The following is a 12,276-nucleotide window of genomic DNA, read 5'->3' on the forward strand; positions in this document are numbered from 1 at the left end:
AAGGCATCGGCGCTCTCCTGTGAGATCAGCGGCCTTCACCCTGCTTACCAAGCAGAGCACTGTACACTGTATAATGGCTGTGCTTGGTATTGCAGCTCATTCACTTCTATGGGGCTGAGCTGTGCCTAGGCCATGTGACCGATAAATGTGATGTCACATGGCCTAGGAAAAGTTGAAAAGACGCAACTCTACTGCAAGCGCCGCTGCCTTTTCAAACAGCTGATCTGTGTGGGTGCCGGGTCTCGGACCCCCACTGATCAGATACTGATGACCTATCCTGAGGATAGGTCATCAGTATAAGGGCTCATGCACATGAACGTATTTTCTTTCCGTGTCCGTTCTGTTTTTTTTGTGGACCGTATGCGGAACCATTCATTTCAATGGGTCCGCAAAAAAAATCGGAAGTTACTCCGTGTGCATTCCGTTTCCGTATTGCAAAAAAATAGAACATGTCCAGCTGTTCCGTTCTGAATGCATACGGACATCATCCGTATTTTTTGCGGATCCGTTTTTGCAGACGCCAAAATACATACAGTCGTGTGCATGAGGCCTAAAACTAATAGAAAACTCCTTTAACCCCTTAGGGACTTAGGACATACCGGTACGCCATGTTTGCCGAGTCCTTAAGGACTCAGGACGTACTGGTACGTCCTAAGTTTAAAAGTAGATTGCGGCGCGGCGGGGGTTAATAGGAACAGGATGCCCGCTGAAATCATTCAGCGGGCATCCTGTCACAACGCTGGGGGGGGTGTCATGTGACCCCCCCGTATCGGTGATCGCCGCAAACTGCAGTTCAATTCAGACCTGCGGTTTGCGGCTTTTACCTGCGGATGCGGCGGCGGTGCCATCGGGTCCCCATGCGGCTGTGGGGCGGACCCGATGGCATGGAAGGCAGCGCGATGTCTAAGGAAGGCAACGCGATGTCTAAGGAAGGCATCGCACTGCCTTCCGGTCACGAGCATGTGAGATCCAGCCAACCAAAATACTACCAATCTAACCGTCACCTCATCCCGCAAAAAATGGGCCCCTACCTGAGATAATCGACCAAAAAATAAAAAAAATATGGCTCAGAATATGGAGACACTAAAACATCATGTTTTTTGTTTTAAAAAAGCTGTTATTGTGTAAAACTTACATAAATAAAAAAAAGTATACATATTAGGTATTGCCGCGTATGTATCGACCGGCTCTATAAAAATATCACATGACCTAACCCCTCAGATGAACACCGTAAAAAATTAAAAATAGAAACTGTGCTAAATAAACCATTTTTTGTCACCTTACATCACAAAAAGTGTAATAGCAAGCGATCAAAAAGTCACACGCACCCCAAAATAGTGCCAATAAAACCGTCATCTCATCCCGCAAAAATCATACCCTACCCAAGGTAATCGCCCAAAAACTGAAACAATTATGGCTCTCAGACTATGGAAACACTAAAACATGAATTTTTTTGCTTCAAAAAAGAAATCATTGTGTAAAACTTACATAAATAAAAGAAAAAGTATACATATTAGGTATCGCCACATCCGTGACAACCTAGTCTATAAAAATATCACATGATCTAACCTGTCAGATAAATGTTGTAAATAACAAAAAAATTAAAACGGTGCCAAAACAGCTATTTCTTGTTATCTTGCCTCCCAAAAAGTGTAATATAGAGCAACCAAAAATCATATGTACCCTAAACCAGTACCAACAATACTGCCACCCTATCCCGTAGTTTCTAAAATGAGGCCACTTTTTGGAGTTTCTACTCTAGGGGTGCATCAGGGGGGCTTCAAATGGGACATGGTGTCAAAAAAAACAGTCCAGCAAAATCTGCCTTCCAAAAACCATATGGCATTCCTTTCCTTCTGCGCCCTGCCATGTGCCCGTACAGTAGTTTACGACCACATATGGGGTGTTTCTGTAAACTACAGAATCCGGGCCATAAATATTGAGTTTGGTTTGGCTGTTAACCTTTGCTTTGTAACTGGAAAAAAATTATTAAAATGGAAAAATCTGCCAAAAAAGTGACATTCTTTAACCACCTCAGCCCCCAGTGCTTAAACACCCTGAAAGACCAGGCCACTTTTTACACTTCTGACCTACACTACTTTCACCGTTTATTGCTCGGTCATGCAACTTACCACCCAAATGAATTTTACCTCCTTTTCTTCTCACTAATAGAGCTTTCATTTGGTGGTATTTCATTGCTGCTGACATTTTTACTTTTTTTGTTATTAATCGAAATTTAAAGATTTTTTTGCAAAAAAATGACATTTTTCACTTTCAGTTGTAAAATTTTGCAAAAAAAACGAGATCCATATAGAAATTTTGCTCTAAATTTATAGTTCTACATGTCTTTGATAAAAAAAAAATGTTTGGGTAAAAAAAAAATGGTTTGGGTAAAAGTTATAGCGTTTACAAACTATGGTACAAAAATGTGAATTTCCGCTTTTTGAAGCCGCTCTGACTTTCTGAGCACCTGTCATGTTTCCTGAGGTTCTACAATGCCCAGACAGTACAAACACCCCACAAATGACCCCATTTCTGAAAGTACACACCCTAAGGTATTCGCTGATGGGCATAGTGAGTTCATAGAACTTTTTATTTTTTGTCACAAGTTAGCGGAAAATGATGATTTTTTTTTTTTTTTTTTCTTACAAAGTCTCATATTCCACTAACTTGTGACAAAAAATAAAAAGTTCTATGAACTCACTATGCCCATCAGCGAATACCTTGGGGTCTCTTCTTTCCAAAATGGGGTCACTTGTGGGGTAGTTATACTGCCCTGGCATTCTAGGGGCCCAAATGTGTGGTAAGGAGTTTGAAATCAAATTCAGTAAAAAATGACCTGTGAAATCCGAAAGGTGCTCTTTGGAATTTTGCCACCTAGGCTGCAAAAAAGTGTCACACATCTGGTATCTCCGTACTCAGGAGAAGGTGGGGAATGTGTTTTGGGGTGTCATTTTATATATACCCATGCTGGGTGAGAGAAATATCTTGGCAAAAGACAACTTTTCCCATTTTTTTATACAAAGTTGTCATTTGACCAAGATATTTATCTCACCCAGCATGGGTATATGTAAAAAGACACCCCAAAACACATTCCTCAACTTCTCCTGAGTACGGGGATACCAGATGTGTGACGCTTTTTTGCAGCCTAGGTGGGCAAAGGGGCCCATATTCCAAAGAGCACCTTTCGGATTTCACTCCTCATTTTTTCCTGAATTTGATTTCAAACTCCTTACCACACATTTGGGCCCCTAGAATACCAGGGCAGTATAACTACCCCACAAGTGACCCCATTTTGGAAAGAAGACACCCCAAGGTATTCCGTGAGGGGCATGGCGAGTTCCTAGAATTTTTTATTTTTTGTCACAAGTTAGTGGAAAATGATGATTTTTTTTTTTTTTTTTTTTTTTTCATACAAAGTCTCATATTCCACAAACTTCTGACAAAAAATAAAAACTTCCATGAACTCACTATGCCCATCAGCGAATACCTTGGGGTCTCTTCTTTCCAAAATGGGGTCACTTGTGGGGTAGTTATACTGCCCTGGCATTCTAGGGGCCCAAATGTGTGGTAAGTAGGTAAATGACCTGTGAAATCCGAAAGGTGCTCTTTGGAATGTGGGCCCCTTTGCCCACCTAGGCTGCAAAAAAGTGTCACACATCTGGTATCTCCGTACTCAGGAGAAGTTGAGGAATGTGTTTTGGGGTGTCTTTTTACATATACCCATGCTGGGTGAGATAAATATCTTGGTCAAATGCCAACTTTGTATAAAAAAATGGGAAAAGTTGTCTTTTGCCAAGATATTTCTCTCACCCAGCATGGGTATATGTAAAATGACACCCCAAAACACATTCCCCACCTTCTCCTGAGTACGGGGATACCAGATGTGTGACACTTTTTTGCAGCCTAGGTGGGCAAAGGGGCCCATATACAAAAGAGCACCTTTCGGATTTCACAGGTCATTTTTTACAGAATTTGATTTCAAACTCCTTACCACACATTTGGGCCCCTAGAATGCCAGGGCAGTATAACTACCCCACAAGTGACCCCATTTTGGAAAGAAGAGACCCCAAGGTATTCGCTGATGGGCATAGTGAGTTCATGGAACTTTTTATTTTTTGTCACAAGTTAGTGGAATATGAGACTTTGTATGAAAAAAAAAAAAAAAAAAAAATCATCATTTTCCACTAACTTGTGACAAAAAATAAAAAATTCTAGGAACTCGCCATGCCCCTCACGGAATACCTTGGGGTGTCTTCTTTCCAAAATGGGGTCACTTGTGGGGTAGTTATACTGCCCTGGCATTTTCCAGGGGCCCTAATGTGTGGTAAGTAGGTAAATGACCTGTGAAATCCTAAAGGTGCTCTTTGGAATATGGGCCCCTTTGCCCACCTAGGCTGCAAAAAAGTGTCACACATGTGGTATCGCCGTATTCAGGAGACGTTGGGGAATGTGTTTTGGGGTGTCATTTTACATATACCCATGCTGGGTGAGAGAAATATCTTGGCAAAAGACAACTTTTCCCATTTTTTTATACAAAGTTGGCATTTGACCAAGATATTTCTCTCACCCAGCATGGGTATATGTAAAATGACACCCCAAAACACATTCCCCAACTTCTCCTGAGTACGGCGATACCAGATGTGTGACACTTTTTTGCAGCCTAGATGCGCAAAGGTGCCCAAATTCCTTTTAGGAGGGCATTTTTAGACATTTGGATACCAGACTTCTTCTCACGCTTTGGGGCCCCTAGAATGCCAGGGCAGTATAAATACCCCACATGTGACCCCATTTTGGAAAGAAGACACCCCAAGGTATTCAATGAGGGGCATGGCGAGTTCATAGAAATTTTTTTTTTTTGGCACAAGTTAGCGGAAATTGATATTTTTTATTTTTTCCTCACAAAGTCTCCCGTTCCGCTAACTTGGGACAAAAATTTCAATCTTTCATGGACTCAATATGCCCCTCACGGAATACCTGGGGGTGTCTTCTTTCCGAAATGGGGTCACATGTGGGGTATTTATACTGCCCTGGCATTCTAGGGGCCCTAAAGCGTGAGAAGAAGTCTGGAATATAAATGTCTAAAAAATTTTACGCATTTGGATTCCGTGAGGGGTATGGGGAGTTCATGTGAGATTTTATTTTTTGACACAAGTTAGTGGAATATGAGACTTTGTAAGAAAAAAAAAAAAAAAATTCCGCTAACTTGGGCCAAAAAAATATCTGAATGGAGCCTTACAGAGGGGTGATCAATGACAGGGGGGTTGATCAATGACAGGGGGGTTGATCATCGACAGGGGGGTGATCAATGACAGGGGGGTGATCAGGGAGTCTATATGGGGTGATAACCACAGTCATTGATCACGCCCGTGTAAGGCTTCATTCAGACGTCCGGATGCGTTTTGCGGATCCGATCCATCTATCAGTGCATCCGTAAAAATCATGCGGACATCTGAATGGAGCTTTACAGGGGGGTAATCAATGACAGGGGGGTGATCAGGGAGTCTATATGGGGTGATCACCACAGTCATTGATCATGCCCCTGTAAGGCTTCATTCAGACGTCCGGATGCGTTTTGCGGATCCGATCCATCTATCAGTGCATCCGTAAAAATCATGCGGACGTCTGAATGGAGCTTTACAGGGGGGTAATCAATGACAGGGGGGTGATCAGGGAGTCTATATGGGGTGATCACCACAGTCATTGATCACGCCCCTGTAAGGCTTCATTCAGACGTCCGGATGTGTTTTGCGGATCCGATCCATCTATCAGTGCATCCGTAAAAATCATGCGGACGTCTGAATGGAGCTTTACAGGGGGGTAATCAATGACAGGGGGGTAATCAATGACAGGGGGGTGATCAGGGAGTCTATATGGGGTGATCACCACAGTCATTGATCATGCCCCTGTAAGGCTTCATTCAGACGTCCGGATGCGTTTTGCGGATCCGATCCATCTATCAGTGCATCCGTAAAAATCATGCGGACATCTGAATGGAGCTTTACAGGGGGGTAATCAATGACAGGGGGGTGATCACCACAGTCATTGATCATGCCCCTGTAAGGCTTCATTCAGACGACCGGATGCGTTTTGCGGATCCGATCCATGTATCAGTGCATCCGTAAAAATCATGCGGACATCTGAATGGAGCTTTACAGGGGGGTGATCAGGGAGTCTATATGGGGTGATCACCACAGTCATTGATCATGCCCCTGTAAGGCTTCATTCAGACGTCCGGATGCGTTTTGCGGATCCGATCCATCTATCAGTGGATCCGTAAAAATCATGCGGACGTCTGAATGGAGCTTTACAGGGGGGTAATCAATGACAGGGGGGTAATCAATGACAGGGGGGTGATCAGGGAGTCTATATGGGGTGATCACCACAGTCATTGATCACGCCCCTGTAAGGCTTCATTCAGACGTCCGGATGCGTTTTGCGGATCCGATCCATCTATCAGTGGATCCGTAAAAATCATGCGGACGTCTGAATGGAGCTTTACAGGGGGTTGATCAATGACAGGGGGGTAATCAATGACAGGGGGGTGATCAGGGAGTCTATATGGGGTGATCAGGGGTGATTAGGGGTGATCAGGGGCTAATAAGGGGTTAATAAGTGACGGGGGGGGGGTGTAGTGTAGTGTAGTGGTGCTTGGTGCTACTTTACTGAGCTACCTGTGTCCTCTGGTGGTCGATCCAAACAAAGGGGACCATCAGAGGACCAGGTAGCAGGTATATTAGACGCTGTTATCAAAACAGCGTCTAATATACCTGTTAGGGGTTAAAAAAAACACATCTCCAGCCTGCCAGCGAACGATCGCCGCTGGCAGGCTGGAGATCAACTCTCTTACCTTCCGTTCCTGTGAGCGCGCGCGCCTGTGTGCGCGCGTTCACAGGAAGTCTCGCGTCTCGCGAGATGACGCGTATATGCGTGACTGTGCGCAGGGCTGCCACCTCCGGAACGCGATCCTGCGTTAGGCGGTCCGGAGGTGGTTAATTGTATCTCTATTTTCCATTAATTCTTGTGGAACACCTAAAGGGTTAACAAAGTTTGTAAAATCAGTTTTGAATACCTTGAGGGGTGTTGTTGATAGAATGGGGTCATTTTTGGGTGGTTTCTATTATGTAAGCCTCGCAAAGTGACCAAAAAAATAGGGTTTTTGAAAATTTCGGAAAAATTTCGGAAAAATTTCAAGATTTGCTTCTAAACTTCTAAGCCTTGTAACATCCCCAAAAAATAAAATATCATTCCCAAAATGATCCAAACATGAAGTAGACATATGGGGAATGTAAAGTAATAACTATTTTTGGAGGTATTACTATGTATTATAGAAGTAGAGAAATTGAAACTTGGAAATTTGCAATTTTTTACAAATTTTTGGTAAATTTGGTATTTTTTTATAAATAAAAAAGTTTTTTTTTTACTTCATTTTACCAGTGTCATGAAGTACAATATGTGAAGAAAAAACAATCTCAGAATGGCCTGGATAAGTCAAAGCGTTTTAAAGTTATCAGCACTTAAAGTGACACTGGTCGGATTTGCAAAAAATGGCCAAGTCCGTAAGGTGAAATAGGGCCGAGTCTTTAAGGGGTTAAGATCATTAATAACAGGACACCAAAAATTCCCTTTAGGCCGCATGCACACGACCGTGGTGTGTTTTGCGGTCCGCAAATCGCAGATCCGCAAAACATGGATGGCGTCTGTGCGCGTTCCGCAATTTGCAGAACAGCACGGACAGCCTTCAATATAAATGCCTATTCTTGTCCGCAAAGCGCGGACAAGAATAGGGCAGGTTATATTTTTTTTGCGGGGCAGCGGAACGGAGCAACGGATGCTGTCCGCATCTTTAAGTGAATGGGTCCGCATCCGAGCCGCCGTTTCGGACCCAAACAACGGCCGTGTGCATGAGGCCTTGGGTATTGCCATCTGAGACAATGCAGGCTTATCACTAGGATACCTCCCCGTTGTCTGATAGCATCCGAAGCTCGCTTTGATCAACACTATCAGCAGGGACTCCACAATGTGAATGGGGCTTAAAAACAATTCACATGCTGTGAGGGCTTCGGATTTTCATATGGGGAACTTGCAGTGCAGTTTTCACCATTTGCAAATCCATGACATGTCCGTAACAAAAACGCTGCCAAGTGTGAACAGCCTTGAATACAGGTTTGAAATCTGCGTCTAATCCTCCATCTGAAAACCCAGACCAGTAAAAGGTGCTGAGCTTTCCCCTCAGCATGTATCTGGGGTATTGCATTGCACCGTGTTGTGCATGGAGGACTTGCGAGTCACGACCCTCGGGGCGGATGAAAACATAACGACTGATGACGTCACGCGAGTGGGCGGGGACACGGCGCAGCGCTTATGCCACTTCCCCTCCCATAGTCCTTTGCGGTGCCCTTGGCTGTCATGGCGTCCCAGGGTAACCTACTGAACGAGAGGGTTGCTAAGCTGGTGAGCCGGCGGTATGGGAAGCCTGTGCTGCAGCCTCGGCGGCCGCTGGCCCTGGCTGACGCGGTGGCTAACCGGAAGTACAAGGTGGGAGGTAGGTGTAGTGACATGTCTACCTGCCGTGGTGCCAGGTCCTGCAGGGCGTCATATGGTATCGGGGTCAATCACTATAGCCCTGGATTCGGAGAGGTTGGCATACTGTCCCATTGTCCTTCCTTGGTTGAACTTGATGGACTTAGGTCTTTGTGCCCTGGCATGATGTTATGGAGGAGGGGCACCCCTGGCAGTCCTGCCATATGCTGGAGCTCTGAAGGCGCACCTGCAGAGATCAGCGGGTTCAGTCTAAAAAGTGCCAACAGCTGGTGCCAGTTTCCAAAAAAGAGTGGGGTGTGGCTATTGGCCCCGGAACGTTTATCATCATTTACGCCAGTTTTTATGCAGTATATATTGGCAGAAATCTATGCCAGCTATGGTAGACTTCCTTTTTGGTGCATGGACTGCCAGAGGATATCAAAGACCAGCGTAAAACCCCTGTCTTTGATAAAAATGCAGCTGCTCCGTACCCATTGAAGTGACACTGCTCGCCATTGCGCTGTTGATGGTGAGCAGGTAAAGAGAACGCAGAACGCCGCGTTCTCAAACAGCTGATTGGCGGGGCTGCCAGGAATCGGACGCCCACCAATATGATACTGATGACCTATCCTGAGGGATAGGTCATCAATGTAGGATCAGCGGACAACCCCCTTAATTACTTCCCCCACTGTCTTCCTTTCCGGGTCATGCGAAGTGCGCAGAGAGCCGGCGCATACGCTCCTGCTTCCAAGAAGCTGCTGCCAGGACACCGCTCAGGCCCAGACTAGTGTATTCGGGGAGCATGCGCGAGATTACAGCGCATTGAAAAAAATATATAAGCGAGGAGAGGAGTGAATAATTAAGGGGCGGTGCTGGGCTCCGAGATAATGGGCTCCAATGCACAGAGGAACATCCCCTTGGGCTCCTTATAGAGGTAATTTGCATATTAATAAAAGCGATTTTTACCCTAAATGACTAGACAGACGGGGGTAAGACGAGTATATTTTAAACTAAATCGTGGAGACTGATGTAGTGATGTGAAAATCTCGGTAGATAAAATCCAGGTGACAGAATCCCTTTAATAGCGATAAAGGACCGGCACTCGCTCTTGAAATCTTGCGAATATTTCTTTATTGCCACATATCTGTGACGCGTTTCGGCACAAACTGTGCCTTTGTCAAACAGTGAAGAACTCTCATTACAAAGCAATTAAAATAGCCCGCCTAACAACCAAATACTGAACAAAAACCAAAACAAAAGTGAAAACAAAAAACATCATATAATAAAATGAAGTCTCTCCATGTCCAGAATAGAATTCTTCTGTAGTATAGATCAAATCGCCTCAATTGCGCTGTTGGAAACAATGGTACGGGTTAAGGATATATCATACACGAAAGAAAAATGATCATCTTTATTTTTTCTTTCTTTCGGAGGATACTTTATAATCTTTCCATCTTTGGCGCAGATAATTCTTTATTCTTCGTATTGTTTATGGCATAATCTTTGTCATCTTCTCTTCCAGAGGCAACCTGCATTAGTGAGATGTCCATATTAATGGCATGCTGGAAAGAAAATGCCTTCAGTGACACCGCTTGTTCAAGTGCAGTCAAGGTTTTCTATGATTGTGTTGCGCGAGAACAGGTATTGCTGTTTTTGTTTTTTTTATAGTTTAAAGAGGACCGTTCATCGGTCCAAACATTGTAAGATAATTATCGGGATGTGTAGAGCGGCGCCCCGGGATCTCACTGCACTTACTATTATTCTGGGGCACCGCTCCATTCTCCCGCTATGTCCCCCGGTATTTTCGCTGAATTGGTCTACTAGGCGGAGTCTGCCCCGTTTATCCCTGGGTGTTTCCTTCTCCCAGGCTGTGAGCTCTGCGCTGCGATTGGACAGCGCTACAGCCTGGGAGAAGGAACGCCCAGGGATAAACAGGGCAGACTCCGCCTAGTAGAACCAATTCAGCGAAAATACCGGGGGACATAGCGGGAGAACGGAGCGGCGCCCCGGAATAATTTTCTCCCCACTTTTCGGGGAAAAAGGGTGTCGTATAAAGCGAAAAATACAACCTGCAATAAGCATATGATAGTTATGTTATAATATGCAAAATTTGTGAAATCATTTGTCAGTTTTGTTTGGTACTTTCTTGCAGAAAGCTCGGAAATTAGGCGCTAAAGAAGAGAAACCTGCAGGCTGGATGCCTCCGCAACACGTGAACAAATTGCTTAAAAAATATCCAAATCTCAAACACGAGATCTAGAAATACAGACTTGACTTGCAAGAGTCTGGAAAATGTGCATCCAATGAAGACTGGGTTATAGACGTGCACTGATCAGACTGGGTTATAGACGTGCACTGATCAGACTGGGTTATAGACGTGCACTGATCAGACTGGGTTATAGACGTGCACTGATCAGACTGGGTTATAGACGTGCACTGATCAGACTGGGTTATAGACGTGCACTGATCAGACTGGGTTATAGACGTGCACTGATCAGACTGGGTTATAGACGTGCACTGATCAGACTGGGTTATAGACGTGCACTGATCAGACTGGGTTATAGACGTGCACTGATCAGACTGGGTTATAGACGTGCACTGATCAGACTGGGATGAAGAAGATGGGAAGATCACTTCTCCAACTTCAGCTGCTGATATAGAGGCCTACATTTGAAATGGCGGATGTTGTGTTTGTGCCTGTGGGAAACTCAGGTGCACATTTTGACAAAAAATACAGATGTGCATGTCCAGTGGTCTGTTTGTCATGATCATTATAGTGTAATGGTCTAAAAATATATATATTTTTTTTTATGCAGACTTGGGAAAGGGAAGTCTTAAGAAAGTTATGTGTTTCTGTGCGCACATAACATTTGTGGATAAGTGTAATCGCTTTTTAGCAAGCAATAAAGCTTTATTTCCACTTTCTCAACAAGTATTGCGACAATTTTAATTTTTTTTTATCCTAAGGGTAAATGAGGTTAATTTTAGTGAAAGTAATCTTGCCCTTCTGGTCCTCCGCTGTGTTATGTGACTGACAGACTCCCTGACACAGTGTCTTAGAGCTGTATTACATTAAAAGGTTTAGCGGACGATTGTTGGGAGAGAAGCGTTCCCTATTGGCAATTGCCTGCTCGTTAGTGGAGGAGATTGCTGCAATTACATGTAGCGATCTCCTCCACAGTGTGGGGAGCAGCGATCGCTAATGCCATTGCTCATCCCCATACTGAATCCTTGTTTGTCGGCAGCAGGTTGTGATTAGACATCATGATCTGCTGCCAGCAAACGATGATTTTTAAGCATGCTTATAAATCGCGATTGCCCAATGAACAAGCGTTTCCATGTTCAGGTAATCTGCGCCACTTTTAGGGCTGTATTGCATAGCTAGACCATCGTTAACGATAGTTTAGTACAAACGCTCGTTAGTGATGCTCTGGCTGACCGTCGGCTGGTCTAATACAGCCCTTCTATGTGAACAGGAAGTCAGTTTCTCTATTCATTCCTATGGGAGCCTCGATGTCTGCCTCATAGGAATCAATAGAGACACTGACTTCCTGTCCACACATAAGGCTCTGCGTCAGAACATTAGTCGCATGACACAACTGAGGACCAGAAGGGAGGTCCCCAATGCATGGGTAGCGGCCGGGGCGGATCCAGACCCATTCAACTTGAATAGGTCCGTGATCAGTCTGTCCATTCCGCAAAAAGATAGAACAAGTAAAAAAATGTTTTTGCGGAACGGAAGCACGTATCGGA

General features: G+C 44.5%; 1 protein-coding gene across 2 annotated transcripts; it reads left to right on the forward strand.

The window, feature by feature from the left end:
* The first annotated feature begins 8,382 nt into the window (after positions 1–8,382).
* Positions 8,383–11,449, forward strand: CHCHD1 (coiled-coil-helix-coiled-coil-helix domain containing 1). Of its 2 annotated transcripts, none has more exons than XM_040437806.1 (4): positions 8,383–8,545; positions 10,046–10,164; positions 10,676–10,837; positions 11,108–11,449. In XM_040437806.1, the coding sequence occupies exons 1-3, from the start codon at positions 8,410–8,412 to the stop codon at positions 10,781–10,783; spliced, it is 363 nt and encodes a 120-aa protein (XP_040293740.1). In that variant the 5' UTR covers positions 8,383–8,409; the 3' UTR covers positions 10,784–10,837; positions 11,108–11,449. The 2 variants fall into 2 exon arrangements, with proteins under 2 accessions (XP_040293740.1, XP_040293739.1); XM_040437805.1 differs by having other exon boundaries at positions 10,676–10,864; positions 11,149–11,240.
* The last annotated feature ends 827 nt before the right edge of the window (positions 11,450–12,276 follow it).

Source organism: Bufo bufo, chromosome 6 (assembly GCF_905171765.1).
Source record: "Bufo bufo chromosome 6, aBufBuf1.1, whole genome shotgun sequence".
Classification (NCBI taxonomy): domain Eukaryota; kingdom Metazoa; phylum Chordata; class Amphibia; order Anura; family Bufonidae; genus Bufo; species Bufo bufo.